The 24,903-nt window shown below is 43.9% G+C and overlaps 1 protein-coding gene across 2 annotated transcripts in view; it reads right to left on the minus strand.

Annotated features, from left to right (window-relative positions):
- Positions 1-24,903, minus strand: part of LOC135205787 (tigger transposable element-derived protein 1-like) — a 119,539-nt gene that overhangs the window by 22,049 nt on the left and 72,587 nt on the right. The window contains exon 7 of one of the 2 annotated variants that reach the window (XM_064236926.1): positions 15,189-15,293. The exons of the other annotated variant lie outside the window; for it this stretch is intronic. Coding sequence (XP_064092996.1) covers positions 15,189-15,293 — 105 coding nt within the window. The remainder of the gene's footprint in view (positions 1-15,188; positions 15,294-24,903) is intronic. 2 annotated transcript variants of the gene reach the window in all.

Raw genomic sequence — 24,903 nt, forward strand, 5'->3', positions numbered from 1 at the left:
CACGAATATAATGCAACAGGTCAGCAATTTAGGCAATCTGGTTAACACCAGGTTTGAAGAGATCCTGAAAAGGTTAGGTACTCAAGAGTCCATAGTTGCTGGCCTTCAACAGGGTGTCTCCGAAATGTTGCATCCCAGCCAGTTAGCCCCAGGTCAGGTTATGCCCGACGGCTCCTCTCTTCCTCCTTTCCATCTGAGTAATCCTTGAAGAGTGGTTAACTACGCACCCTTCATAAACGGAATGCTGACGATTGAGGGCTGTGGAACTCGAAGGCTTGAGGACTTCGAGTGCTACCCGCCAGGGTTACAGGCCCCTTTTATCGGCTATGTCCGTCTTACGGAGTCTGCCTTAGTCAGGGAGGACAAGGTTCTGAAGGAGACAGTCATCCTATCTCGGGACCAATCCCAACAGGCTTAGGTTTGCAGTCTTGATGAGTGGAACTGTGTAAACACCAAGATTACGGCCTTCAAGAGTACGTTCACAATGTTTACTACTGATGAAGAGAACCTGATACCGTTCACAACTAAGGGAGACGGACCCTACATCTTTGTTGCTTCCGGGGGGTGATGACCTGTGGGTGGATCTGTCGGCAACCTTCTCAGTGGGGAAGCTTAAACCGGACTGTGCCATCACCTTGTTTAGTGAACGGCTCCCTAGGCTCTCTGATGCTTTGATCCAAACGGAGTTCGATGCTAGGACACGGCTTGCTAGGTCTCTTAATGCCCTAGTCATGACAGAAACAGCTCTTGAGTATGCCCAAGAACCGCTGTTCAAGGTCATTGTGAAGGCGCTATTGCTTAGCATGCAATGTGACCTTTACGATTTTGCCGTGGCTAGAAGGAACTGCAGGAAGCATGTTCTAGCCGAATCGACCATCAGACACGAGCCAAATAAACTACTTGCTTCGTCCATTTGGGGCGCTGACCTCTTCCCGGCCTCGGTTGTCAATGAAGTGCAACACGAGGCTGCACGACTGAACCAAAGCCTGAGGGTTCGCTGGGGAATATTCTATAAGAGGAAATCGGAGTCTTCGTCTTCGAGTTCCAAACCCAAGAAGAAGCCTAGGAGATTCCAGCCTTTCCAGGCTCCTCAGCAACAGGCTTTGGTCCAAGCTGTCCCAGTTCCACAACCTTCTACCTCTAAGGCCCAGCCCCAGCAGCAGTTTGTTCTGCTGATGCAACCTCAACAGCAGCAGCCTTCGGCCTCCTTTGCTATCTCCCCGGCTTTTAATCCGACCTATGAAAACCAGGCATTTCAGGCCTTCAATAGGTTCGGTAGAGGTGGCAGAGCTCAAGGCTCCTTTCGTCAACGAGCCGGGGGAAGGGCAACCGGTCGTGGAAGAGCTGCAAGGGGAGGGCATGGAACACGTCCGTCAGGAACCCAATGAGGTCTCGCAGGTAGGAGGGAGGCTGTACCACTTTCATCGTCGTTGGGGGTTCAGCAATTGGGCACACAGCATCGTATCCAGAGGCCTAGGCTGGAGTTGGATCGAAGGTCCACCTCCACCCAACACCTATCAGGAGCCAACACCAGAGTTGGTGGAATACTCTCAAGACCTCCTTCAAAAAGGAGCAGTGACAAAGACAAAATATTTAAAATTTCAAGGACGCTTGTTCAGCGTGCCAAAGAAAGGCTCGGACAAGAGAAGAGTGATCTTAGACTTGTCCCGTCTAAACTTATCATTCGTTGCGAAAAGTTCAAGATGCTGACTATCTCTCAAGTGCGGACCTTACTTCCCCGTGGGGCCATCACCACCTCTATAAATCTTACCGACGCCTACTATCATGTCCCGATAGCACGGCACTTCCGTCCGTTTCTAGGCTTCAAGTTAGACAACCAAGCCTTCTTTTTCAAGGTAATGCCCTTCGGGGTAAACATAGCCCCAGGATTTTTACAAACAAAGCTGGCGGATACGGTAGTGCAGGAACTAAGGTCACAGGGTATCATGGTAGTAGCCTATCTGGACAATTGGCTCGTGTGGGCCTCGAGCATCGCAGAATGTCGCAAGGCCACAAACAAACTGATCAGTTTCCTCGAACATCTAGGATTCAAGATAAACAGGACGAAGTCCCGCCTGACTCCGGAGTCCCGGTTTCAGTGGGACTTGGATTCACATACTCTTTCAATCCCTCCCGCGAAGAGGAAAGAGATAGCCAAGGCAACCATACAGTTTCTGAAATGCAAACACGTCCCGGAGAAGCCAAGAAAGGATCTTGGGTTCTCTCCAATTTGCTTCAGTGACGGACGTCCTGTTAAAAGCCAAACTAAAGGTTCCGGGACAGGCTGGCCCCAATCCCGGCAATTCTGCGCAAACGTCTCCGCCCTTGGGCGAAGGCGAAGAATTTAGCGAAGAAGATCCCGCTGCAATTTCCCCCTCCGGCCTTAGTGATTCACACAGATGCGTCACTAACAGGTTGGGGGGGATACTCACAACACAAGAAGGTACAAGGGACTTGGTCCCTTCAATTCTGTCAGCTTCATATCAATGTCCTGGAAGTATGGCATTGTTCTGCCTAAGAAAGCTACGTCCAGCCAAGAAATCGCATATCAAACTGGTGCTCGACAGTGCAGTAGTGGTGCACTGCATAAACAGGGGAAGTTCAAGATCAAGTCACGTGAACCATGTGATGATAGCGATCTTCTCTCTTGCAGCCAAAAACAGGTGGCATCTATCGGCCACTCACCTAGCAGGGATTCAGAACATGGTAGCCGACGCGCTTTCACACTCAGTACCACTGGAGTCAGAATGGTCTCTGGACAAGGAGTCGTTCAGTTGGGTGTGTCACCTGGTGCCAGGGCTCCAGGTGGATCTGTTTGCCATAGAGTCAAATCACAAGCTTCCTTATGTAGCCCCCAACCTGGACCCTCTGGCTTATGCCACGGACGCGTTGGCTACGGATTGGAATCAGTGGGAAAAGATATATCTGTTTCCTCCCGTGAACCTTCTCTTGAAGGTTCTGCACAAGCTGAGGTCATTTGCAGGCCAAGTGGCTCTCATAGCCCCCAATTGGCCCAAGAGCAATTGGTTCCCCCTTATTCTGGAATTGGGTCTCCGTCCTCATCGGATTCCGAACCCCAGGCTGTCACAGCAGGTGCAAACGAAGACTGTGTTCGATTCCTCAGGTCTTCACAGAACCCTAACTTTATGGACTTCATGAAGTTTGCTGCGCAGCGGGATGCGGATATAGATCCTCAGAACATCCTTTTCTTGGAATCAGATAAACGAGAATCGACCCTTCGCCAATATGATTCAGCGGTTAAGAAGCTGGCTGTGTTCCTGAACGAGTCTAATGTTCGTACCATGATCACAAATCTAGCTATCACCTTTTTCAGGTATTTATTTGAACAAGGTTTGGCAGCTAGTACAATAACCACGACAAAATCAGCCTTGAAAAAGTTTTCAATTTGGGTTTAACATTAATTTAACAGATTCATACTTTACCTCAATCCCCAGGGCTTGCGCCAGGCTTAGACCTGTGGAAAGGCCAATGGCAGTGTCATGGATCTTAAACGATGTCCTTAAGTTGGCATCGGATATTGACAATTCATTGTGTGACTACCAATCCCTATTAAGAAAAACTCTATTCCTAATCAGTTTAGCTTCAGGAGCTAGGATTTCAGAATTATCAGCTTTATCTAGGGACCCAGGTCATATAGAATTTCTATCATCGGGGAGGTGCTACTTTCTCCAGATCACAGGTTTCTTGCAAAAAATGAGGACCTTTAGACAGGTGGGCTCTATGGAAAATCATGCTGCTTCCACAGGACCCGTCCCTTTGCCCTGTACAAACATTAAAGGATTTCTTACAAAGAACATCTCTGAAATCTGGAGGCCCTCTTTTCATTAGAGAGGAAGGTGGCACCATCTCTCTTAAAGCCATAAGGCAACAAATTTTATATTTTATCAAGAAAGCCAACCCGCAGTCATTTCCACGGATACATGACATTAGGGCTATTGCTACATCAATTAATTTCTTCCAGCATATGAAATTTGAGGATCTGAAGAAGTGCACTGGCTGGAAATCACCCTCAGTATTTAAACGCCATTATCTTAAGTCTTTGGAAGCCCTTAAGTACCAGGCGGTAGCTGTGGGAAACAAGTTTCCCCTGCTCCGGTCGGAAGTAGTAGTCAGTAGTTATCTTATTTCCCTCTGCCCTCCTTCCAGCCTCATTAACATTTTTACCTGAGCCCCAGTAGCGTATTGTAGTTCGGGGCCAATATATATTATATTTGTACTTAATGTGTAATTCATAAGTGTCATATTTCATCTGCATTCTGTGTATGTCATTATTTTGCTTAATGTTATGTCTAATTTTTAAGTTTACTACCCTTTCGTTAAAGTTTGTATATTTTGTATATGAGAGTTTATTATAGTGACATAACGTTTACTGCTTTTCATTTGCCACCCTTTTGTATTGATTATGTGTTCTTATATATTCTAAGCATGGTGTTTTCTCTGGTACTATTTCACGGAGCAACAAGGCCGAGCCCAGAAAAGGGATTTTGACGTAGGAAAAATCTATTTCTGGGCGAGGAAGCTGTGTCGCCCAGTGAAATCCCACCCTTATCTTTCATTCCCCCCAAACTTTTTGTCACCGAGCATGGGTGCTATCTGCAGGTATGAGTCACAAGCCGCTAGCTACACGGTAGCAGGTAGTGAGCCGTAGGTCGGCTCCCCTATCCTGAAGGGTTTTTGATGTAGGAGAGGCTAATTGGAGAGGGGCCCGTGGTAGTGGTTTTCACTCGCCCCAGGAACCATACCGACACCTTTAATAAAGGTGAGCGAACCAGAATATTCTGGTATATCCAATTTAGCAGTTCTCTGGTATTATAACAATATTTTACCTTAGAAATAGTGCTAAAGGAACCTATTTCACTTGGCGACACGGCTTCCTTGCCCAGAAATAGATTTTTCCTACATCAAAATCCCTTACTTCAAAAAAACAAAAAAGGGATTTGACGTAGGAAAAAATCTTATTCTGGGCAATGACCCGTGGTCGCCCAGAAGAAAGAAAAAATGTATCCTTGATCCTCATTTCTAAGGCATGAATATTGCTATATATACCAGAGAAAAAAAGAGAAACAATAGTGCCAGAATATTCTGGCTCGCTCACCTTTTAATAAAGGTGTCGGTATAGTAAAAGAGCGAGTAGAAACCACTACCAGAGGTCCCTTGCCAATTAGCTTCCTTCTCCGCCAAAATCCCCGTCTACAGAGGAGCCGAACCAAAGCCCCGCTACCTGCTACTACTACAGTGAGCGTCTCTGGCGTCATTCCTTTCGATAGCATAGTTAGCGTCACACGCATTTTTGTTCTGTGCTGTGCTTTTCGTTCTCGTTTGGAATTTTTCCTGATCAAAGATAGCTCAAGCTTCTGCATCCAAGTTAAGTAATGCTTTTAAGGTTTTAGATCTCATTTATGAAGATCTCCATCCTTTTTTGAGTCTTAGAAGTGAGGTAGCGGGAGCATCATTGTTCCCGCGCCGCCTTCTCCCAACTCGTTGACCGCATGGCGGTTTCACATGCTCCATTTGGTCCTCTATACCATCTGGGCATCCGATGTTTAAAGTATTTTCCCTTTTCTATATAATTCATTCATATTTAATGCAGTTAGCTTGGTTTTATACATCCTAGCCCTTCACGGGGGTTGTATGCTCCGACCGCATGTTTCGGATCTTAGCCTAGCCTACTCAGATCTCGATTCTCTGTTGGTAGGAGTTATGTCCCTCATACCTCACGTTGGGACCTTGTTCCTTCATATTTTGTCCTCCCGCTCCCTAGTCGCCTGCCCCCGATCCTTTCGGTACGGCATACTGACTAGCCGTGTGAATGCCAAGGCTAACACACCCAAATCGTCAGATTTGCGATTAGCCTAGCCATTCCAGGACATATCTTTCTCTCATCCTTTTTGTTACTTCATCTTTCCTCCCCCGTGTTAGGCTAGTCAGCTATCTCATTATTATTATTATATTGACATTATTTGGTGTTGCTATGTTTCGCGGCTTTGGGTTGGCCTATAGGCCTCCCCTTGATTGTCTGGTCTTTCACACCGCGTGTCTGTTCACTCGGCTGAGAAGGTTTCCAGCTGATCGCGTACAAGCCACCCTGTAACCGACCTCCCACCTCCCTTCCCCTTTCCCCCCCTACCTACCCGCTCACCCACCTCGGTGGGGTGACGACTCGCTCGCTACTCAGCTAGCCTATCCGAGTCTACATAGGTGAGGAGGGGAGTGTCCTTGGGGAGGGAGGGGGACACACTCGGTGCTCAGGCGTACCCTACCCAGCCGCCTTACTACTACAGGGTTTAGGGACTCGTCCCTCCCCCTCCCTCCACCACCAAGGTGGGCCTCTAGGCATGGGAGGCCGGGACTCCCTCCCTTCCACCCTGTGTATAACAAATTCCCTCCATACCCCCCCCTCACGCCTGTAACCCTTCCTCCCACTCCGGCGGTCTCAGACCCCGGCCGACGCCGGCCCTGACCTTGAGAATGGGATTTTTCAGACTTAAGGCTCCGGCCTTATCGTGGAGCTCTATTTTTAGTTATATTCTGTCTTATTATTATATATACTATATATATATTATATCCCTCTCCATAGCACACACATATTCCCATATTATGTCTTTTTACAACGGAGTTCCCACTCCGCCAGGTATTTGTCACCCGGTCTCAGCACTCCTCTCCCTGATCGCTTGAATGTTACTTTCCAGGACCGAGTATGCCTTGAGTTCATAATTCTATGAAGTTTTTACCCCGGCCCCGGCCGGAGTTGTTGAAGTCATACTCTCACGTTCCGCTCGTGACATCAGGTTTTATAATACAGGAACCGGAGTAATTGTGACAGGGTGACACTTACCTTCCTGTATAATTTTAGATATGTACATACATACATATTATCTATATATATATACAGACATTCTGCATGCCGGAGCCACTCCGGCAGCAGTCTTATAATTAATTGTTAAACCTCTCCGGAGGTTTTCAATGGTACTCATGTATCATTCGACTTACAGGTTACCTGTTGTCAAAAGAAGGGCTGCAATGCAGTTCTTCAGGACCCCTGCGGCCACCAGGTATGCCGGTCCCACGCGGGGTGCGCTGTGAGGGTGGACGACTTCGGGGTGTGGCATCATGAGATCTGCTCCACGTGCTACATTCTTGTAAATGAAGCCTCCACCGAGGTTCGTCTCATTTTAGACCGCCCTTGCTTTGATACAATGAGTTTCCTTCCTGTTAATTTGACTTTTATACTAGTTTAATCTATCTCTAGTTGTAAGTTCTAACACTAACACCCCTTGCAGGGCCTGGAAGATGTCCGGACAGCAGCACTGGCCTCCCTGAAATCCTGGGTCGGAGGGTTTGGTAGGAACTCTCCCAAGGGACGTCCCTACATCCTGGCCCAGGACATGGCGGACCTGATCTTCCCCGGCGCCAAGAAGGGGTCAGTGGTGGAGCCGGACGTAGCTGCCCCCCCTTCATAGCCGACATACAGGCCATGGTTGCACCCCCGGAGGACAGTGCCATCGCCGAGGAGGTCGCGGGAGAAGTTGCGGCCCTTAATTTGGACCTGGAGCCCATGACTGTTGACGTCATGGGCAGCGGTAAGGGTGTGAGTGAGGCAGGTTCTGTAGGGGCTCAGGGGCTTTCCTTGAGCCCTTTCACTTCCTTCCACTTCTACTTCTTTCCTGGGGTTCTCAGAGAAGCAGAGGTCTGTTAGGCCGAAGACTTCTCTGACAATCCCCAAAGTGAAGTCAGCTTCAGGCTTCAAACCTAGGACGAAGTACCTGCCCAAGAAGTCGATCCCTTCTCCTGTCCCTAAGCCATCTGCTCACCACCCCGAGGCTGACAAGACGAAGGCGGTCTCTTCTTCAAAGTCCCCTAGACACAAGCCTCGCAAGGAGAAAGCTCCTGCTTCCTCCTTCGACCCCGAAGCCTTCTCCTTCAATATTTTGGCGCAAGTAGGCGACGTCGTCGGGAATTTGGTACAGACCAAATTCCAGATGTTCTTGCAACTCTCCAGTTTGGTCGAGGCTTCCGGTCAGTCAATCTAATCCCTGATGGAGAGGGTCGCGGCCCAGGAGGGCGCAATCACGGGCATCCGGGATACTTTGGCGGCAGGGCATCCCCAGTCAGGTCAAGCAATCTTACCCTCCCTTATGCCTGACTCTTCTAACCTCCCTCCATTTAAGCCCAACAACCCTTGGAGGGTGGCTCTTCACGCTCCCTTCTAAGAAGGGATGCTTTCTATTGAAAGTTGCGGAACTTCGAGTTCTACCCCGAGAACCTGCAACCACCATTCATGGGCTATGTCCGTTTAACCAATGCAGCCATGATGAGAGAAGACAAGGTCCCTAAGGAGACTGTCATTCTCCCCCGGGAGCAGGCTCAGCAAGCCTGGCTACGGAGTTTAGCCGAGTGGGAGTGCGAGAATACTCGCCTCACCGCCTTTAGGAGCCCCTTCACCATCCTCACTACGGTGGAAAGTACGCCACTTCCGCTCACTCTGAAAGTGGTGGAAGCTACCTACCAGGCAGCTCTAAAGGATGAGCCTATGCCCCAGCTTCGGGAGACGGAACCGACCTCTCTCCTAATTCCCGGCTCAGAAAATTACTTTGAAGGGGCAGCTCCTACTTTCACTGTAGGAAAGCTTAAGCCTGACTGTGCCACAACTTTGTTCAGCGAGAGACTACCCAGGCTCTCGGATATGCTCATCCAGACAGAGTATGATGCCCGGACTAGGCTCAGCAGGTCCCTCAACTCCTTGACGATGGCGGAGATGACGGCCCTTGTTTATGAACAAGAGCCGTTATTTAAGGTTATGGCTAAGTTGCTTCTGCATACAATGCAGTGCGACTTCTATGACTTTGTCATCGCGAGGCGTAACTGTAGGAAGCACGTTCTGGCGGAGGCCACGATCCGCCATGAACCTAATAAGCTTATCTCCTCATCCATATGGGGCACAGACCTCTTCCCCACTCCGGTCGTGAATGAGGTTCTGTATGAGGCCTCTAAAGTTAATCAGAGCTTGAGGGTCAAAGTGGGGTCTCGTTGCGAAACGTAAACCCGAAACCACCGGATCCAACCCCAGACAGAAAAAGAAGCCTAGGAAGTTCCAGTCCTTCCAGGCACCTCAACAAGCTCTGGTCCAGGTGGTACAGGTACCTCAAGTACCACAACAGGCTGCGTCAAAGGCACAACCGCAACAGCAGTATGTGCTTCTGACACAACCTCCACAACAGCCCCAGCCATCAACCTCCTTCGCTGTCTCGCCGGCCTATAACACGGCTTTTGAGGCTCAGTCCTTTCAGCCATTTAATAGGTTCGCCAGAGGTAGCCGGGCCAGAGGTGCCTTCCGCCAAAGAGGAGCCGGAAGGGCTGCCAACAGGGGCAGAGGTTTCCGGGGAGCACGCGGAGGCCGCCCATCGGCAAACCAGCAGTGAGAGTCTCAAGGTAGGAGGGAGGCTGTACCTCTTCTGTCAAAAGTGGGGGTTCAGCCCTTGGGCTCAGAGCATTGTGACCAAAGGTCTGGGATGGAGTTGGCTTCAAAGTCCCCCTCCATCCAACAGCTTCTATCAAAGACCAACAGCGGAATTGATAGAGTATACCCAAGATCTTCTTCTCAAAGGTGTAGTATCAAGGGTCAAGAATTTAAAGTTTCAAGGACACTTGTTCAGCGTGCCAAAGAAAGGCTCAGAAAAGCGAAGAATTATCCTAGACTTGTCCCATCTAAACTCATTCATTCTTTGCGACAAGTTCAGGATGCTGACCGTTTCGCAGGTACGGACCTTGCTTCCCCGTGGGGCCGTCACAACCTCTATAGATCTTACAGATGCCTACTATCATGTTCCAATAGCCAGACACTTCCACCCCTTTCTAGGCTTCAAACTGGGAAGGATAGCTTACTCCTTCAAGGTGATGCCATTCGGGCTCAACATTGCTCCCAGAATCTTCACAAAGTTGGAGGAAGCAGTTGTCCAAGAGTTGAGGAAGGAAGGAATAATGTTAGTGGCCTATCTGGACGATTGGCTCATATGGGCAAGCAACCCCGAGGAATGCCAAAAAGCGACGGTCAAAGTAATCAAATTCCTGGAACACTTAGGGTTCCAAATAAACAAGAGCAAATCCAGGCTAACACCGGAATCACGCTTCCAATGGTTAGGCCTACAGTGGGACTTGAGATCCCATTCTCTATCAATCCCGCAGTTGAAAAGAAAAGAAATAGCCAAGTCCACAAGGCAGTATCTCAAACACGCCCAAACCTCCCGGAGGAACCAAGAGAGAATCTTAGGCTCACTCCAATTTGCTTCAGTCACGGACATTCTTCTGAAAGCCAAGCTGAAGGACATAAACCGGGTCTGGCGTTCAAGAGCAAACTGCAGGTCCCGGGACAAACTAGCTCCCATCCCGGCGATTCTACGGAAACGTCTCCGTCCATGGACGGAAGTCAAAAACTTATCAAGAGCAGTGCCTCTCCAGTTTCCCCCGCCTTCATTAGTGATCCACACGGACGCTTCACTAAGCGGCTGGGGCGGGTACTCACAGTACAAAAAGGTCCAGGGAACCTGGTCCTTACCATTTCGCCAGCTGCATATCATTGTACTGGAAGCCATGGCAGTATTTCTCACTCTCAAGAGGCTCCGGCCTCCCAAGAAAATACATGTCAAGCTAGTTCTCTAGACAGCGCAGTGGTATAGTCCCACTGCATAAACAGGGGCGGATCCAAGTCAAGTCACCTGAATCATGTACTGATAGCCATTTTTACCTTGGCGGACAAGAACAAAAGGTACCTGTCAGCCACCCACCTAGCCGGGGTAAGGAACGTGGTAGCAGATGCTCTTTTACGCTGAAGTCGGAGTGGACCTTAGACAAGGAGTCATTCAAATGGATCTGTCACAAGGTTCCGGGGCTTCAGGTAGACCTCTTTGCCACGGAGTCAAATCACCAACTCCCTTGCTATGTGGCTCCCAACCTGGACCCTCTGGCCTATGCCACGGACACTATGGCTCTGGACTAGGACAAGTGGAAGAAGATTTATCTGTTTCCTCCAGTGAATCTTCTTCTGAAAGTACTGGACAAGCTCAGAATGTTCAAAGGACGCGTTGCTTCAGTAGCCCCCAACTGGCCCAAAAGCAATTGGTTTCCCCTACTTCTAGAATTGGGACTCCGGCCTCAGCAGATTCCCAATCCCAAACTGACCCAGTTAGAACAAACGCGAACTGTGTCCGCTTCCTCAAGAATTCAGAAAGCCCTAACTTTATGGATTTTATGAAGTTTGCAGCACAAAGGGATGCTAACATCGATCCCCAAAATATCAAATTCTTAGAATCTGATAAATGGGACTCCACATTGCGTCAGTATGACTCAGCCGTTAAGAAACTGGCTTTGTTCCTCAAGGGTTCAAATGCACAAACCATGAACACAAATTTAGCCATAACTTTCTTCAGGACATCGTTCGAGAAAGGCATAGCAGCAGGCACAATTACTACTACCAAATCAGCTCTCAAAAAGATCTTTCAATTTGGTTTTAATATAGATCTGACAGATTCCTATTTCTCCTCTATTCCAAAGGCTTGCACTAGACTCAGACCCTCTGAGAGACCTAAGTCAGTCTCATGGTTTTCCTACATGATATCCAAAACCTCAGTCCTATACATAAGGAAGACTCACTGATTGGAGGGAGGAATCTGAGTGAGCCTCTACAACTGACAAGTTCTACACACCTAGGCTACTCCTCATGATCGTAAGAGCGAGGAGGAGTGCCCTACCTCTGACAACTTGATCGGAGTATAGGAGCTGCATGATCAAGTCAGACTTCTGGGCCTTTTTGAAATGAGGGACGAATCATAACTCATCCAAAAATGGGCTGTGAAGAATACTTAGAGTCAGATATATTAATGCAAAGTTCTGGGAAGGGTTTGTATTATTGCCAGTCTCCTTCCTTCCCTTCCTAGAGGAAGGAGCGGTATTGCTTCTATGATTCTGATAAGAAACATAAAAAGGATTCTTTATGTATAAACTTACTGTCTGAAGAACCACTTCTCATGGGCTGGATCAGGGGGACATTTCTATTACTTTGGAAGTAGAGCTGGCAGGGTGGGGAACAGGCAGTCTTCTGTTATTCATCTACAATTTGGGGTGAACAAAGAATAATTGCACACTTATGAATTACAAGATGTATTTAGAAGACAAACTCAGATGTCTGAAGAAATCGTTCTGTGTCATCGCAACGGCAGGTGCGATGAAGCGGAAGACCAGGCTACAGACTTCTGTTACCGTGAGGTAAACTGAAAGATAGTAACGAGTCAAGTGAGATATCTCTGTCTGAAAATTTGCAACAGCAAAGGGCGATGCAGTAGAGACGGTCACACACGTATGCAAAAATTTCAGCCAACCAGAGACCGAAGTCAGTGATTGCTGGGCAGAGATTTGATTCGGCAATCAATCATCGCAGAGGAGAGAGAAAATCCGACCGAACTATCTCGGAGAGCCAGCAGGGCTGGCAGGCAGCCCGGACACCGCTAGCTCTTGCTCACTTGTCATCCTGAGTTGCCAGGTAATCCATTCCATGAAGAAATGTGTTCGGCTAGAACCATTGAGCGCAAGAAAATACGCTCGAGCATTTGCATTTTAACCGAAACGGGTTTCGGTGAATGCAAACGCTGTGGTGTTGTTGTTGTGAACAATACCACTAGTATCTCAAAATCAAAAACACAAACTCTTGGGAGGCTTGCAAGGCAGTCCCGAGCTTTAGTTCAATTAAGAGAAGAAACTATTCGTCTCGGTCACATACCTGTAGAGTTAACTACAGTACGTGCCTACACCTCGGACAATTCAACTGATAACAGAAGCATGTCAGGAGAAATATATATCTGTAGGTTCCTGTACATAGACCATTCCCATCGCAGCCATTGGGAGAGAGGGAATGGGGGAGGAAGGTTGGACGCTCTCGGTTGTCTTGCCAGCGGAACTAGCAGTCAGAGAAGCGAGTTATGAGCAGCCATCAACCTGTGTGATGGCCGCTCCGAGTCTAGGAAAACATTACCATCTGGAGAAAACGTTTTCCCAAGGAGGGTTACGAAACTCGTACTGTAGGCTAAACATCTGCCGGCACCGTCACCGTCGTCTGGGTGGGGCTGAGTGTGCACCTGACAGGAGAGAGCAAATACCGTCCTCTGACGCGTCCCAGTCCTCATCGAGGTCGAAACCTCTCAAGAGGACCAAAGGGGGAGCCCACCCCGGTCTCTGTATGCGTGGTCCAGCGGGACTGTCACGTGAACGGCGGAGATGGTCCCTCCGAGAGTCTGGGAAGCGTCATTCGTCCTCGCCAGCCCCCCACGATCTCCTCCAACCACTTGAGCGAGGATCTGTTGGTCCCAAGACCGAACCAGGATCGTGGCCGGACCGTAAGAAGTGCATTCATCACGGTCACTCCTGTTCGCCTCATTCCTACTGGTGTAGCCTGAGGAGGTTGAAGGGACAGGTGAGGGAGACCTGACGCTCTTACCCTGCCTACTAGCAGAACCAGTAGGCTGAGAGGACTGCAGGTGATCACCAACCCATGGTGGTAATCGAACTGCAGGTCTGGACCAGCGGTCTTCTTGCGGAGAAACGCTGGACCAAGGAATGGAGCGTCGGTCTCTTGCGTCAGAGGAGCTGCTATGAGAGCTCCTCCCTTGCCTACTAGCAGAACCAGTAGGCTGGGAGGACTGTAGGCGAACACCAACCCACGGTGGCGATCGAGCTGCTGGTCTGGACCAGCGGCCTTCTTGCGGAGAAACGCTGGACCAAGGACGGAGCGTCAGTCTCTTCAGGAGTGCTGCTACGAGCGCTCCTCCCCTGCCTACCAGCAGAACTGGTAGGCTGGGGGGACTGCAGGTGATCACCTTCATCTCCTCAACATTACAAGGCTGGGTCTCACAAACTTTATCTTCCATAACCTTCCACACATTTTCTAATGGGTTAAGGTCAGGTGAGTTGGCTGGTCAGTCTAACAGTGAAACATTGTTGTCAGCTAACCACTTTTTCATTTTTTTACCCGTGTGAGGTGGAGCCCCATCCTGCATAAAAGTATGCCATGTATGTTCATTAAAAGAATCAATCATGTGGTCTTTCAAAATATTCAGGTAATTAGCACTGTTCAGTTTCATCTTTTGGCATGAAATGGACTTCACCAAGACCACCTGCACCACTAAATGCTCCCCACACCATGACACTGGAGGGATGTTTAAGTTTTCACGGTGAATTTTGGGTGGTACCGCAACACAGTCTTGGGGAGGCAAACAACTTTGGACATAGCTCTGACAAGTCTGAAGGTTGATTCATCGTAAAACACGACCCCTCTCCCCTGCTCACTTGAGCAAGCACAATATTCCTTGCAAAAAGCTTTGTGACTCTTCATATCATCATTCAACATGGGTTTCTTAGCAGCACAGCAGCAGGGAAGGCTAAGGTTCTTCCGAAGGCGGTGCTGGATTGTACAAACAGCAACATTTTTCAGCAGAGTGGGCATCTTTTTCTTTAAGGCAGCAGCTGTAATTGATGGATCATTCATAACTTCACGTTTCAAGAGCTCGTCTGTAGGTGGAGAAGTCTTCCTGATCCCCCCAGAGCCAGGTTTCCTCTTCGGTACCTTTCATGGCTGGAGTCCCACAGCAGCCTTCTTCACGACATAAATGGCCTGTCTTGGAGTCCCAATATCTTGCACCACACAAATTACTGACACTCCCTGCTCAAGGAGTGTCAAGGCACGAGTTTTTTCTTCATCGGTAAGCTTCTTTCAAACCATGTTAGCAGTTGGTATCACTGCTACAGCACTCTAAAAATAGACAAAAAATAGGGACAGAGAGGGCAATGGAACAGTCTGACATAGTACATCTATTCTCATTCATAGCCGAGTCGGCACTGAGTCTGTCTGGTGCTTTCAGACACTTCTGAGGATGTTTTGAACTGCCAGATGTATGAGCAAGCCCCGCCACCCAGTAGAATGACCAGCACAACCAAAATGTTTACATGTATTTTTTCGTTATCAACATTTCCATTCCACTTTTGCTGTCAACATTTCCTTTGCGCCCAGTGTATAAGGTAACTTTAACAGTAGGTAAGATTCAATCCAATAATGTAGTTTCCAAGTATTCCTAAAATTAATATTTCAAACCCTATGAAAAGCAGTTTACAATGAAAATACCTACATCAGAATCCTGTCGTACTACTTTCTCCTGAGGCGTCATGACATGCTTCTGGTGCTCAGGCTCTATGCCACAGGCCTTATCAGGAGCAGGTCGTTTAGGAGGCATCTTAGGACAAAATTACAAAATACACATACAGATTAAAAATGAGGTACAAAGATAGGCAGCGTACAATACAGAATAGCAACACAAATTTATCAAGGAAATAATGTAGACAAAGCATTTAACTTTAGTGCTTGCCATAGTGTTAATTCCAATTACATTCCTCTACAGCAAGCAGAGTGAATCCATTTTACATTGATGAAATGAAAATATTTTCAGGATAAAATTAAGTTTCATATACAGTATACTTAGCTATAGTTTCAACTCACGAGGCAGCTTAAATTTTTAAATTGGTGGTAGTGCTTCTATTGTTTTAGTGTAGGAGACTAGCCCCATCCACATTCATGTATCAAGGCTACGCATGCTCATGTATGTGAAACTTGGCCATACGCGTGGTGAAATAACCACGATCAACTTGATATGTAACACGGGCCGATTTACACAATCGTAATATAATGCGTTGTACGAGTACACACTGCGCAGGCGTGATGTTACGCCAACCAGAACTGGCCCAACAAGCAGCTGCACTCCCAGAAGTATTGTGTGGCAAAGCAAGAGACACCAGCTCCTGTCTCTCATCCAATGTCTTTCTCTTTTTACCAGAGGGACTATGAGCAAAAAGAACAGCCTGTAATAGAAAAAATAAATAATATAATATATATAAATTTTTATATATACAGGCAGTCCCCGGGTTACGACGGGATTCCGTTCTTGAGACGCGTTGTAACCCGAAAATCGTCGTAAGCCGGAACATCATCAAAAATCCTAAGAAAACCTTACTTTTAATGCTTTGGGTGCATTCAAAACTATGTAAACTGCATTCTTAATGCATTTTGCATAAAAAAATAAAAATCCTTCAATATTGATTATTTTGCATTTTTGGTGTCATATTTTTTCTGCCAGATCAGCTTGTAGGCGTCGTAACCCTGGAAATAATTTCTGATAAATTTATTTGAAAAGTGCCTTATCCTCGGAACGTCGTAAGCCGAACCCGTTGTAACCCAGGGACTGCCTATATATATATATACATAATATATATATATATATATATATATATATATATATATATATATATATATATATATATATATAATATATATATATATATATATATATATATATAATGGGCTTCCCATATTTGTGTTCTCTGGATTCGCGGACTCACGCATTCGTGGATTTCTCATTGGACCACATCTATCCATTATTCACAGGAAACTCGCATATTCGCTGTATTTTTCTATGAGAAATACCCACAAGTTCCTGTTTTTTTTTTTTTTTTTTATCAATTTCATCATAAAATGCACATTTTTTGATAAAACTATTAAGAAAAACCAGGTATCAAACTTTTGAGCTTGAGTTTTGCAGGAAGTCTGGTAGTACACATCCCCCTCGAATACAGGGGGACCAGTGTACATATGTACACACACACACACACACACACACACACACACATATATATATATATATATATATATATATATATAGTATATATATATGTATATATATATATAGATATATATATATATATATATATATAATATATATGTATATCATATATTATTATATATATATATTATATATATATATATATATATATATATATCTATATATATTATATATATATATATGTGTGTGTGTGTGTGTGTGTGTGTGTGTGTGTCTTTGGTTGCTGATATCATATACATATATAGAAACTATGTACAGCTTACGTTCAGTGTTATATGTTTGCATGACTAAAAGTACGTAGCTATTTTCTCCCATATTTCTTAAGATTTCCAGAAAATGTGGGGAGGCTCATTTGTACCCGCATATTTTTTCATTTGTTACCTTTTTTTCTCATTTCCCTTCTTGGGACTGGACTCCCAGCTGGTGTCCTCGGTTTTATAGCATTTTAGTCTACCAGTTGGGAATTGCCGCCTAGCTGATATTGATAATTATAGCTAATGCCAACTGTATATTTACATACCTCCACACAATTTGCATTTATATATAAATAAAATCAATAGTAAAATTTAACTTGTATTATGGAATTATAAACTAACAATAATATATTTTTCTCTGTTTGAGCTACCAAAATCACCGCATGAGTGGCAAGCAGTAGCCAATCAATTCTTTGAAAGACGGAATTTTCCTAACTGATTTGGGGCCATAGATTCAAAATATGTGGAGATCAAGAAACCAGAGAATTCTGATTTGTTTTACTTTAATAATAAGAAGACTTTCAGCATTGTCAAAATGGCAATTGCTAATGCAAACTATGAGTTGTTGATGGTGGGTGTTGGTGTCAATGGCAGAGTATCTGACGGTGGTGTGTTCGCTGTGTCTCAATTTGGAAGGATGTTCAATGAAGGCCATCTACGCATCCCTAAACCTCGGTACTTGCCAAACAGTGATAAAGTACTGCCGTTCACATTTGTGGCAGAAATGCTTATCCGATGTCATAGAACTTAATGAAGCCCTATTCACAGTCTGAATTAGATGAGCAACAAAATGTTTTCAACTATAGATATAGAAAATTTTTTGGATGAACACATAAATAGGGAAGATTCTGATTCAAGTGATAATACTTATGAAGGTTTGTAAAATACAGATGAGGAGCCGAAGCTTTATTGGTGGCTAAGATGAATACGGACCAGTACTGTGATTACTTCAATAATGAAGGTGCTATTCCTTGGCAAAGTCGCAAGCATTAGTTAAATCATACATAAGTTAAATTATGGGAAAATTTATCTATTTTGTTAGTATTAAAATGTATTGTTGATGCTTTAACAAGAATAGTGGGAAAAAATATTTAAATAGTTTTTCTTAATATTTGTTGATTATTGGGCTATAGTACTTTTATGTTAATATCTTCAGAAATAAATAAATATGAAATTACTACTCATATTTTCAATTTCCTGTGATTCGAGGCAATCCTCCTCACTATACATGGTGTTAAGGGACTCTGCAGGGGTTTCTTCATTGCTGAGGAACAGCATCTCATCAAAGTACCACAATGTTGGTTCATAAATTTCCTCTGTTCTGGCTCCCGACTTCTTGGAGATGTCGACTTTCTTCAGCTCTTTACAGAAATTGGTCCTCAGTGCATTGAATTTCTTCTTTACATCATCCATTTTGGCTTTGGGAAACTTCTCCCTATATTTTTTTAATAGAAGCTCATAATCCTTCTTTTTATCCCTGTTGTTATAGCCACTTGACTTCACCTTCCATAATGAGGATAAAGCCATTTATTTACTCTGATAGAATTGACTATGAAGGCTTAATCCGTTGATTTTCCTTTCTGAGTAGACACCTCCTCAGACATGTTATTGAAACAACAACTGTAGAAATGACAAAATTGATCAATACTACTACCCACAGATGGCAGCAATCTTTCCCCATCATGTTTGAACCATTTGAATGACTCAATACTATTGAACTACCCACTCAATACTATTGAATTACCCATCAATCTTAAAACTACAGTAGTACCTCGAGATACGAAATTAATCCGTTCCGAGGCGCCCTTCGTATCATGAGGTTTTCGTATCTTGGACCACATTTTACATGTAAAATGGCTAATCCGTTCTAAGCCCTCCAAAAACACCCCAGTAAATTTCATAATAAAGCTAAATTGACCTATAAACCATGAAAAACTACAACAATTTGGACCATTCAATACCTAAATTAATAACAAAATGCAAAATAACCTGTAACTAAAGTGTATTAGTGTACATGGTATACAAGAAATACTGTACGTAAAATGTGGAAGCTTACCTTTCGAGTGAGGTTATCTCTGAAAGTGGCGGCAGAGGAGGAGGAGGACAAACGGCAGATACGTACGTACAATTAACTCTACGAAATACATAAAAAAATTTAAGGAAAATAAACTAAAATTTACGAAACACATTAACAAAACTGTAACACTTAACTTTACAAAAAATTTAAATTAAAAAAAAAAATTTTTCTTTTGATTTTTAACTTTAAAATTTTTTTTTTTATTTATGTAGGTTTTTTTTTTTTTTTTTTTATTTTTTTTTTTTTTAAAAACAAAGAATTTCAACTTCATCACCACTTTCAACTTTCTGTTTTTTATTACTTGGTTCTTCCTTTTTGCTTACAACTTTCTGTTTTTTATCACTTGGTTCTTCCTTTTTGCTTACTCCTGCTAACGGTAAAGGCCTCTTTAAAAAATAACGATCCAAGGAAGATTGCTTCTGCCTACTTTTCACAATGTTCCTGAAACGACTCAGGCAAACGTCATCGAACTGCGCAAGCATACAACCTGTGTGAGCCTTTTCGGGGTGTCTTTTTTCTATAAACGCGTAGTGTTCATTAACGGCTGCCCATCTTGATAATTATCTACTAATTGTTGCACCTCATGACTCTGTTGGCCCTGGTGTCCATCAAAACCCTGTTCAACCAAATGCTCTCTCTGTAACTGATTTGGGTACTGAATGTTCGGCTGCTGACCTTCAACATAAACTGAAGTGCCTTGATTATACTGGTATGCATGTTGTAAATGATTGGTCAACACCCTCTGTTCAGCAGGGAGTGGAGATTCTACCAACCTTGCAAAGTTTCCAGTTATCCCATGAGAGAGAGACCTTGATCACTTATCCCATGTGAGAGATCTTGGTCACTTATCCCACGAGAGAGGTCTTGGTCAATCATATCATATATGTCGTCACTCAAGAGGTGCTCTTCTTTTTCCATTTTCTGTGAAAAGATATGAGAAATTTTTTTTTAAAATACACATGACACAAACACCATCACAATGTCAACTCTGACTAGTAGATTCGGAAACAGTTGACGATCCCGAAACGAATACCGCGTGCGTACTATAACGATGCTGGTACCGAGTGGCCGAGGCACGCCACCACGTACATAGATGCACGATGGGAGGGATGCTGGCCAATAGGAGAGAAGGATCTCATGGCTGCGAACTAGCATCAGGAACCAATGGGAGAGCAGGAGGATGGTGGCGAGTCTACAAAGTTGGCGGGACGCGAGTTTCAAAATTGTTATCGGTGGTTCGGGCGAATCTCAGACTTTACAAAAACCTTTCGTATCTTGAAAACTTTTCGTATGTAGAGCCGTTAAATTTTTTGTATTGGCTTTCGTATCTCGAGTTTTTCGTAAGTTGAGCCTTTCGTATCTCGAGGTACCACTGTACATGGTCAATATGATGGACAATCTTGGCATTAGTGTCAATTTTATTAACAGTGAGTAGAGGCCTTTAGTCAGTCTAGTCTTGCAGTCTTCGCTACAATAATGAATATTAGATGCACTAGTATCCAACATATTCAGTGAAATCATGTCTTAATTCAATTAATAAATAGGTCATAAAAACCCTAAACCATCTCATAGCATAAAGGCTACCAAGAGCAAAAATTCTTCATTAATCTGGAGAAATATACAGATACTATTCTACTTACAATGGGATTAGGTTTCGAAAAACCCATCATGTGTCAAAAATATCAATATGTCAAATATAGCTTAGCCTACACTAGGGTAATCAGTACCATCTTTACATATAGGGTATGCTTATACATGTAAGGCATGGTATACATATAAGCATGGTAATTATTAATTTCAGCTAATTCTCTAGGTTCAATGCATATTGGCTCAAGATAATTCAGTACTAAGAGAAATTGAACAGTATTAACAACTTAGCCTAGTATATACAATGATAGATACCATGATAAATCAGACTCAGATTCGGACCAATATCGGCATAATTGAGCGATACCTATCAGGCTGCTGATGCTTACATATAATTATGGAATATAAACGTAACAAATATGCATCTTTTCCATGAATCTTTTAAAAATTATACATTACTCTATCCTATTATATTGCATGTATTCTCATATCACTTATCAAAATACCAACAAAGCGGTCAATATTTATGTTTGGAAATCAGCTGATGGAGAATACGAGCTTATTTCGTCGTATTTGACTCCATTTGGAGCGAATTGTTTTGCTTCTAGTTAGCATAAAAGAATATCTAGATACTTTACTTACATGAGACAAGGTAATCTTTTTGTTATAAGATGTTTATTTTAAGTCGAAATGTGAATTTAATACGTCTCGGGAACTAAATTATTTTTTTTTTAAAGATTGCTTTGTGGTCATGTTTATCGTGTAAGGAAAATTATGGGACTGTTCGCTATTTTCACTTGATTTCTTTGTAGTATGAGCTTTACCGTTGCGTTATTTATCTTTTATCAGCGTGACAATAGCAGTAAACTATATTCTTTCAAGTTCTGAAGTATTTATTAAAATCATTCTCTCTCAACTTTATCTACGGTTGTGTTTGATCAGATAAGTTTACGGGAGTTTCATCTTTGTTAAGGGGGGTTTACATGGTCAAACAGGTCATCAAACCAGCTAGTCAAACGGTTCAGAGGTGTCAGACAGTCAAACCAATTGTACATCAAACCTCAGTGTGACTCGCTTTGTTTGTGAAGCAAAGTTACCACCACCTCCATTACGCCTCTTGACCAAGATGATTTGATTGCCATTGGCTTAGCTGTGGCACTAAGAAGGAAAAAAGATCAAAGCAGACAAGGGACAGGTTGCATTAAAGAGATCAACTTTCACACACCAACTTGCTTGTTGATTTGAAATTAGAGCCAGATGACTGGCGTAATTATTTGCAGATGGATGAAGAAACATACAATGATCTACCGACGTGTGTCACCCCTTTCATTACATATGAAGATACATCTATAAGAAAGGCCTCAACTCCACATGAAAGACTGAGTGTCACTTTACATTATTTAGCAACAGGCAGGTCACTTAAGGATCTGAAATTTTCAGCTATCATTTGCACCAGCTCTTTATCATCGACCATAACAGAAACGTGTGATGCTCTCTACATGGTTCTTCAAAAGGACTATCTAAAGGTAAGAAATACTTTTTAACAATTGTTTATTGAAAACATATTATGACAGATTCTGAAATGTATTAACATAAATCTATTTCTAAGTGTTTATTGAAAACATATTATGACAGATCTGAAATGTAGTAAAATAAATCTATATTAAGGTTGGTAAAAAAAAATTTGCAAAATAGTGTGACATCTCAGTCATTGGTGTTGCTACTGTTGTTGCTACTACAACTATAAACAGGGGTACTTGAATTGATTGGCAGTGGTACTGTCTCTTGGGGTGTTGAAATAACTCTAGATGAAGAATTCAAGTTTCCCATCTCTGCCTCAAACAATACATCATTAATTAGCTTTCGAGTTATTATTGCAGTACGTGGGTCCATTGAATGTATTGTACGTGCAATGTAGCTCCCGAAGTTATCAATACCAGAATCATCTTTATGTACAGATTCCTCTAATCTTCTTGCCACGGTATCCAATATATGATCAGATTTAGATAAAGTTTTGCGTCGACGTTTAACCTGCTGGCTTGTGCAAGGTGTAGCATCTCCCGTTTCATCTGCTCCTGCAACCTGAAAGTAAAGATACCTAAAACTACACTAATAGTACATGCATCTTATATATATAAGGGATTTTGACGAAGGAAAAATCTATTTCTGGGCAAGGGCCCGTGTCACTACGTGAAATGTCCCTTTAGCACACATTTCTAAGGTAAATTATTGCTAACATACCAGAGAAAAAAGCTAATATGGAAATGCCAGAATATTCTGGCTCACTCACCTTACTTAAAGGTGTCGGTATGGTTTCTGGGGCGAGTGAAACCACTACCAGAGGTCCCTTGCCATTTAGATTCATCCTCCTTCAAAATCCCTCTACTAGAGAGGAGCCGACCTAAGGCCCACTCCCCGCTACCGTTACGGCTAGCGCCTCTGATGTCATACCTGGAGTTAGCACCCAAGCTTGGGCCAAAAAGGGGGGGTACAAGAGAAGGGTGGGATTTCACTGGGCGACACGGGCCCTTGCCCAGAAATAGATTTTTCCTTCGTCAAAATCCCTTTTCTGGGCTCAGCCCGTGTCGCTACGTGAAATAGTACCACATAAGCTTGGAACAATGGAGCACAGAAAGAATATTGTAGGAAAAAATAAAAAACAATTAAGGTTAATTGGTATAATCTAAGAATAAATTTATGAACTGGGTAACAAAGGAAACTGAAAACTTAAGAGTAAATACAGTACAATTTGGTTAACCTTAAAATTACGTACAATATTGAATTAGTGTGATTAATCCTAAAAACAAAATACAAGGAAACATCACAAATATGTACAACATGTGGCATCCAAGGTACGACAAAGGCTACATGGTGGCAGAGCCACGGTAAGAATGTCAGTGAGGCAGGTAGAAAGGAGAGATCTAGATTTAAACTACTTACTACTACTCAAGCAGTGTCAGGAGGAACTGTGTTTCCCGCTGCCACCGATGGGAATTTAAGTGCTTCTAAGGACTTAAGATAATGGCGTTTGAACACTGTCGGAGATTTCCAGCCTGTATACTTTTTCAGATCATCAAAATTCATATGTTGAAAGTAGTTAACAGAGGTAGCCACTGCCCTAATGTCATGTACCCGAGGGAAGGACTCTGGGTTGGCTTGTTTAATGAAATATAATATTTGTTGCCTAATTCCTTTTTCCCTCATAAATAAAGGGCCTGAAGATCTTAGGGCCATCCTATTTAGGTATGCTCTTAGGGCAGTAACTGGACATAAGGAGGGGTCCTGTGGAAGTGGGAGAATTTTCCACGGGGCCCACCTATCTAGTGGGTCCTCATTTTTAGCTAGAAATTGACGATCTGGAGAAAGTAATACTTCTCCTGAAGGGAGAAACTCTATATGACCAGTCTCTAGAAAAAGCCGACAGTTCAGATACCCTGGCTCCTGAAGCTAGACTTAAAAGGAATAATGTATCCCTCAGGAGGGGTAAAAAGTTACATGATTCATTATCAGTGTCTGAGGCCAGTTTGAGAACATCATTTAAGAACCATGACACAGACTTGGGCCTCTCTGATGGCCTGAGTCTAGCGCAGGCCCTGGGGATAGATGAAAAATAAGAGTCTGCTAGGTCTATTTTGAATCCAAACTGGAAGATTTTCTTGAGTGCAGATTTAGTAGTAGTAATAGTACTTGCTACTAAACCTTTCTCAAACAGTGTCCTAAAAAAGGATATGGCCAGATTGGTTGTCATGGTTTGGGTTTCAGAATTCCTCAGGAATATAGCTAGTTTTTAAACTGCTGAGTCATACTGACGTAGGGTTGATTCCCGTTCATCCGATTCTAAGAATAGGATATTCTGAGGGTCGATGTTGGCATCCCCTTTTTGCCGCAAACTTCATGAAATCCATAAAGTTAGGGTTTTCTGAATCCCTGAGGAAGTGTACACAGTCTTTGTTTGTACTAGTTGTGATAGCCTGGGATTGGGAATCCGTTGAAGTCGGAGTCCCAATTCCAGTAATAGTGGGAACCAGTTGCTCTTGGGCCAATTGGGGGCAATTAGAGCAATGTGTCCCTAGAACGTCCTGAGTTTGTCCAGAACCTTCAAGAGAAGATTCACTGGAGGAAAGATGTAAATCTTCTTCCACTGATTCCAATCTATAGCCATGGCGTCCGTGGCATAAGCCAGAGGGTCCAGGTTGGGAGCCAAATAACAAGGGAGTTTGTGATTCGACTCCATGGCGAAGAGATCCACCTG

Source organism: Macrobrachium nipponense, chromosome 24 (genome assembly GCF_015104395.2).
Source record: "Macrobrachium nipponense isolate FS-2020 chromosome 24, ASM1510439v2, whole genome shotgun sequence".
Taxonomy (NCBI): Eukaryota; Metazoa; Arthropoda; class Malacostraca; order Decapoda; family Palaemonidae; genus Macrobrachium; species Macrobrachium nipponense.